This window comes from Ipomoea triloba, chromosome 10 (genome assembly GCF_003576645.1).
Source record: "Ipomoea triloba cultivar NCNSP0323 chromosome 10, ASM357664v1".
NCBI classification, from domain to species: Eukaryota; Viridiplantae; Streptophyta; class Magnoliopsida; order Solanales; family Convolvulaceae; genus Ipomoea; species Ipomoea triloba.
In genome coordinates this window covers 22,067,516-22,074,578 of record NC_044925.1, presented here as the reverse complement: position 1 = coordinate 22,074,578, position 7,063 = coordinate 22,067,516, and the positions used below count along the sequence as shown (strand labels likewise).

Below are 7,063 nucleotides of genomic sequence, written 5' to 3'. Positions count from 1 at the left end.
GCACATTCAGACTCTCCATCTTGATAAATCAAAAGTTATGATTTTATCACTACTAAACTAAGTTTTTAATAATTATAAAAGGAACCTCGTTCATAAAAATTTTCAATAATTATAAAATCGATTGTATTTTATTTTTTTTTTAAAAAAAAAACGGTCTCCAACTTGATAAACGGCCCAAACATGTTTCGGTCAAATTGACATACCTGAAACTTGTGCAGAGAAACAGTTGGTGGCAAATGGATAAAACGGCCCAAGCATGTAACGGTCTAATTGGCGCGCAATCACTGATAAGCTTATCTACTTCTATCCCCTGTGCCCACCATTTCCATCACCACGCACAGAGCAAAACAGAAGAAGATCAAGAATGCTAGGCGTTGCGCTCTCTTCAGAGAGCCCGCTTTTGAGGCCTTTGACAGCCACCCATGTTCCCCTTCAAAATTTCTCTCCTAAATTTCTTAGATTCTTCAACTTTCGATTCCATACAAAATCATCTCGCCCCAATAACAGTCTTGTGATCTCCGGGTATGTTTTTATTTCCAGTTTTCTTGGACTATGTGCAGGATTCTTGATTGTACAAAATGTGGGAGATCTTGTTATGTAGTAAAAATCAAATCTTTATATTGCATGGTTGTGCAGTTAGTTTTAGGTGTTTTAATTTTAAGATAGGAAGATATGTAAGAATGTTGTTCATTTCTCTTCTACTTTTATGTTTGAGTAATTGATAGGTGTTCAAGGCAGCTTTGTGGATGCAAATATGATGGATTGCGTGGTAATTTCGTCCTCAAGGTATTTAAAGTTATTGCTTTTTTTTTTTTTTAAAATAAAGAAGCTAATTCATTAATCATAGTCTGAAACGGGTTACCATGAAGATCGATGGAACGGTCAAGCATTCCTTAAGGTCAGACATAGAAACAACTTTCCTAGCAATGCTACAGAAAACTTGATTCACAGACTGTTTCACACACTAGAAAGTTATTGCTTTAGTTTTGATTGTTTTGCCAATTTGCTGCATTTTCTTCTTGTTCTGGTTTTGCATAATTTGGTTTCCTGGTTTGCACTAGTCCTTTTACACATTGTTGCTTTGCATTTTCAAGGATTATATGATTGCCATTTGGAGTTCGTTTCCTGCCTAAAGTGATAATTATCTACATTGTTCTATATGTTCAATCGGACGGATTGAGTGGATAAGTTTTCTCTGCTAATTGCCAAACTTTGGAAATTTGGAGCTACATCTTTTCTCTTATCTTGGTGTTCTTACAGTTACAAATTGAAGGAAGTCTCACTTGGTTGGTATTCTCATCTAAAAATACGGTTTTTCGTTCAGGAGGTCAAGACCAGTAAGCGTAAATGTTGCTGCAGAGCAAGATTGCCTCATGCCGGGGATGAATGCAACCTTACAAGGAAATCTACATTACTGAATAGACCGAGGAAAAATGAAATGGGTTCTGCTTTTGAAGTTTTAAATATCTCACATGATAAGTTTCTTAAATTTGTGTCAATGTCTGGGCTTCTCGCTCTCCTTGGTGCTCAAGAAGCAATTGCAGCTTCAGATATTGCTACTGGATTGCAGGCCACGTCCATCTTTGGGGATCTTGGCGATATAAGCACAGGTTTTGCTTCAGTTAGGAAATCTCCTGATGACTTCTCGTTTAGAATCTTGTTGCTCAAATGAAAACAAAAAATTTTCTTGCTTTTATGTTTCTCTCATAAGCCCTACCTAAAATGGATCTCCAATTTAAACGATAGAAAATGATTATGCACTTGGATGAACCTTTTTATTTTTGTACTTATGAAGTGAGCCTAACAACAAGATGCATTTGAATTTACCAATTTCAAATCCATGAACATATATGGAGCCATAGATTGCAATTTTTTACTACAATCTAATATATGGTTTTCTTTAGTGTTTTCTTTCCTACTAATCTTTTGAATTTCTCTTTTTATATTCAGGCATTCTTGTTGATATTCTTCTCTGAGCTTGGGGACAAAACCTTCTTCATTGCAGTATGAGATTCTTCTATAATACCATAAAAAAAATTTACTATTTATATATATATTTTTTTCGAAAAATTATTGTTAGCGCCACATATTTCCATTCTAATTCAGTGCCATTCTTCAATCAAATCTTGGATAGTCTGATCATTCAATAATATGAACAGGCTCTTCTAGCTGCTCGGAACTCATCTATCGTCACATTCTTTGGAACTTTTGGTGCACTAGGGTAAGTTGTTTTGCTTCTTCATCTCGCATAGCATTGAAGTGAACTAATTTTTTTTTTTTAAATATTCTCTCAGGGTAATGACAATCATATCTGTTGTCCTTGGGCGTACATTTCACTATGTTGACGATATCCTTCCATTCAGGTATTGGATAAATTTTAGATGTAAATGCCAGACTATTACGGTATGCTGATTATTGTAGACTCTCGGATAAATAGATGAATGGAGACACTCTCAATCTACTAAAGCAATATTCATCTACTTCACCTTTGATCATACAAACAAAACATCATGAATGCAGGATTGGTGGTACCGATTTGCCTATTGATGATATTGCTGCGGTTATCCTTCTGGTAATTAATTCATAACGCAAGTTTGCACGAGAATCGGTCACATTTGCAATGCACTCCTTATTATGTGTCTGTCTACTTGCAGTTGTATTTTGGTGTTTCAACCTTGCTCGATGCCTCCTCTAGCGATGGCGGGAAAGCTGAAGAAGAACAGAAGGAGGTAAACGTTATACGATAATCCAATTAGAATGCTTTCATGTACTTTTAACGGGCTAATGTGGGTCGTTCCTATGCCAGGCAGAGCTGGCTGTTTCAGAGCTCTCGGGAAATGGTGCTGGAATATTGGCTGCTGCTAACACTGTCATTAGCACATTTGTTTTAGTCTTCGTTGCTGAATGGGGTGACAAATCGTTTTTCTCGACAATAGGTGGGTTACAAAGATCTCTATTAGAAACAGCAAGGCATCGGTCTCAGAATTGAAGAAATTGTCTTTGGTTTGTCCTCTATGACCACTACTAATAGAATGCCGTTATTTCAGCTCTTGCTGCAGCCTCTTCGCCTCTTGGAGTAATTGCAGGTGCGCTTGCTGGCCATGGAGTGGCAACTCTGGTACGTTAAACAGATTTCATACCAAAATTTCTTTTGTAGACACTGATTAAGAGTTGAAATGCAATTTTTGTTTCTATTTTGCCTTGGATATCTTTTCTCTTTCTCTCGTTATATTGATCTATCCATGCTACATCTTTTAACACGACAATTTGTGCAGCTGGCTGTTCTTGGTGGCTCATTACTCGGGTCATTCTTATCCGAAAAGGTTACCTTCCTATACCAAATCTTTCAACTGAGAGCGTGTGATAGTCACTCGAAGGAAACTGGCTGTGTTTGCTCTTTCAATATGACCTGATTTTGCACGTAGAAGAAAATAATGTATTATTCGTAAACAATGCAATAGAGAATAGTAACGAGGAAAGACAGACCATTGCATTTTTTTCCTTGATCATGGCAAACTAGATACTTAACGTCTTTTGTTTCAGGTTATTGCATACATTGGCGGTACGCTATTCCTAGTATTTGCTGCGGTAACCTTGGTAGAGATCGTAACCTGAAAAGAGCCGTCGCCCTCTTCAAAATTTGTATTAAGGAGCAGAATTTACTTCCATAGGTTTCTACAGAGCTGACAGGAATTATTATGAGTGCCATCAGCTTCCAGGTGATTATCAGTTTCAAAATTGTTATGAGTTCTAAATATCATTCAATAACTCAAAGACTATGTAGATTTGGAAGTTGTTTATATGACCAAAGATCCATATTTACTAATGTTGTCATAACAAGCAGTTTAGGATGTCATTTGTGGAGTGCAGCGTGCACTAAGAAGAGGCTATATCTGCATTTCTTTGCATATAAGAAGAGAATCTTGAAAAGGCATATTCTTAGACAGTTGTATTCTATTTGAACTCCAGAAAGCATAAACACCACCATTATCACCATCCTAGATTGGGAAAAGTCAATAAAGGCAAATCAAAGCCAGCTTATTCATTGAATTTCTTTAAAAGAGTTGAAGAATCAAAAAGAGAAAAGAAAATAAAAAAAAACTGGGTCAACCCAACCAAGTTGGTCAAACTGTTGGCGTGATAACCACAAAATTACAAGTTCGACCCTAGTGAGATCAGCCTATTGGCCTTCTTGGTTTGAGCAATATGGGCAACTAGGCTAGTTTACCTCGATTAGGGTCATAAGGCAAGTTTATCCTGTGCACATTCTCGAGTAGTGAATGCGGGTTTTCCTGGTCACCCAAAAAAATGCTTAGCTGTCCTAAATCTGCAGCTGGTTTCCACTGTGTGTATGTGTGCACATCCACCTTGGATCCACTCCAGAGAAAAGGGCTGGGGTGGATGAAGTGAAGTAGCTAATCAGATCAGATCTGATATTTCTCAAGCATCATACGATCCCTGGAGGGCAAGAATTCTGGATTTGTGCCAACATTCAGTGGTTCATACATCAATGGCATCAAAGAATAGATCCAATTCACTCCAAACCAATAAATCTATCTTTATGCTTTCTTTTTCACATCCATCTTAACCCCCGGCTAATTTTCACCATGTAAATATGCTCATCAACGAATATTTAAGGTGAAATAGTTATAATCGAACTCGAACTACTTTGATGAACATGATTATTAAAGATGATACTCAATCTCGACAAGATTAAGAAATTGATATATGTTTAATTACCACAATAAACTGCTTTAACTCACCAGTCTAAGTTAATCCCATGTTGTCCCCTTTCTCAAGTGCCCATGAAAACAACTCTTTCTGGTTTCAAGAGAACATACAAAGAATCAACTTTTACTTTAATTAAATGGGACTTAGGAAAGTTATGGTTCTTAGGATATTTTCTTAATTTGAAGGAAAACCACTCCTTTAATCGCAAAGGAGACTGATGGCTTCAAAAAGTCAACTTGGTAGGATGTAATCATTTGGAAAATCTTGCATGGAAGTGTAGCAACCTAGCATAATTGACTTGTGGAATTGGATGGCTAATTTTCATAGAAAAATCAACTTTATTAGACCATCACCATTATTCAATTTTTTGTGTTTTTAAAATTATTTTTGTAACATTAGGGTGAGATGGAAGAGAAAAGATCAAATTTTGTTGATCTTTTGCTTGGTGAGATGGAAGAGAGAAAATAGAAGAGAGTAAAATTGAATTTGCAGGTGATAAAATTTTTTGTGGGCTTGAAAAAAAAAAAAACTTAGGTGGTGTGCATTTCAACTTTCACACATATCAACAGCACCCAGCCTTGCACACGGCCACTCTCATCTTTTTTTCTTCTTTTTATTTTTTTAAAAAATTATCGTACTTTGAAGAGAAAAATATCCAATAAAATTTTTTCTATTGTGAATGTCCTTAAAATAAGGAAGCTACATCTTTGACTAACCACAAGTTAATTTTATTTTTTCAACGAGTCAACAATTGCCTCCACTGAGGCTCGAACTCACTCCCATCATCCACGTGGAAGTGTTAATCGAGACACTAGATGCCAATTAACCATAAAGTCTTTGGCTAATTTTATTTTATTTAATTTATTAGGAAAAATAAAATGTTTTTAAATCAATTTTATTGCAAATATAATAAAAAATATTGTTTTAAACACCAATTTTGTTAACAATAAATATAGATGTGATGTCATGGACTATTAATTTGTTTTTAAAATATAAAAATTATTTTTAAAATGTCACATAAACATAATAGCCTACAAATAACTATCAGTATAACAGGTCATTTGGGTGTAATTACACAATTCTTACTTGCTCAAAAGGTTAAGTACACTTTTTTTTTTTTTTTTCAATTTAGTAGCAAGATTGCATTTTTATGGTTGGACATCCAACTTTGACCTTTTCTCATGCAAATTAGCTTACTTGATTTGATTGCATTTTTCGGTATCAACTGTTATACCATGCATCATATTCTTATTGCGAATCTTGGTTAAAAAATTATGTGTTTGCAGTTAACATATTTTATATCTGCAGTTAATAATTTTTGTACCTATAAACAAATTAAAAGCACCTAACATAGTAACTACATACACATAAACTATTAACTGTAGGTACAGAATATGCTAACTGCATACATATAACACGCTGGCACATAACATATTAACCAACATGTTATGTGTATGCAGTTAACATATTTTGTACGTGTAGTTAACAATTTAATTTATGTGTCTGTAGTTATTATGTTATATGTATGTAATTATCATGTGACTCTAAGAGTAATATCAATTCAACAAAAATATGAACTTCAAAATGAACATATGCAAAATGAATGTGGAAATTGATAATGAAACTTTACACATTGCGACATCAGTATTCAAACTACCTACAGAGTCATTGTTGTTAATTACTATCAAATAAACAAATTATGAGACTAGAATAAGGGGTACTACTCATGAACATTTTACAAATATAATAAATACTAATATTTTGTTTAATACTTTCACATGAGAATTTATGATATACATCTTACAACACATGAAACATGTAGCGAAAAAACTACCATTGCCAAATACCAACAGACGCTTGCAAGATTAAAAGTTCATAGTACAACTAAGATCACAATCATGTACACAAGAAGTCAAATCCACAATTTCCTACCCCATAATCTCATTGCATGACGTTGTCCTCTATGCTACCACCAATAACGCAATTGCACATGACACACTACCAATAAAAAAGAAGATGACAAGTACTGAAGATGAAAGACAATGACAATACAATGATACCCAAAAGATAATTAAGAAGACTTAGAAAAATTCAAACAAAAAATAATATTTATTTAGAGTATCGTTTTTAAACTAAGTATTTAGACTAACGTTTTTACAAAGTTGTAAACATTTATTTTAGTGACAATTATAATCAGTATCCCCTATATTATCTTTCGTTCTTATACTTAATTACTGATTTAAATAAAAAAATTCAACATTCAATTACCTACGCATGAACATTTCCTGCTATATAATCTTGCATTAATATACTTTGAAATACTTATTTAAAA

At 34.2% G+C, this 7,063-nt stretch overlaps 1 protein-coding gene across 1 annotated transcript; it reads left to right on the top strand.

The window, feature by feature from the left end:
* Positions 1-299: 299 nt before the first annotated feature.
* On the top strand, positions 300-3,934 carry LOC116031486 (protein PAM71, chloroplastic). Its single transcript, XM_031273707.1, has 12 exons — positions 300-522; positions 726-786; positions 1,325-1,621; positions 1,951-2,004; positions 2,160-2,221; positions 2,295-2,363; positions 2,521-2,572; positions 2,655-2,729; positions 2,807-2,936; positions 3,048-3,118; positions 3,276-3,323; positions 3,544-3,934. The coding sequence occupies exons 1-12, from the start codon at positions 365-367 to the stop codon at positions 3,613-3,615; spliced, it is 1,149 nt and encodes a 382-aa protein (XP_031129567.1). The 5' UTR covers positions 300-364; the 3' UTR covers positions 3,616-3,934.
* Positions 3,935-7,063: the final 3,129 nt, after the last annotated feature.

Excerpts from the sequence above, each read along its gene's own strand:
- LOC116031486 (XM_031273707.1), top strand. The coding sequence starts at position 365 with ATGCTAGGCGTTGCGCTCTCTTCAGAGAGCCCGCTTTTGAGGCCTTTG. Across the intron at positions 2,573-2,654 it reads TTGCTGCGGTTATCCTTCTG|TTGTATTTTGGTGTTTCAAC; the intron begins GTAATTAATTCA and ends GTCTACTTGCAG. Across the intron at positions 3,324-3,543 it reads GGTCATTCTTATCCGAAAAG|GTTATTGCATACATTGGCGG; the intron begins GTTACCTTCCTA and ends CTTTTGTTTCAG.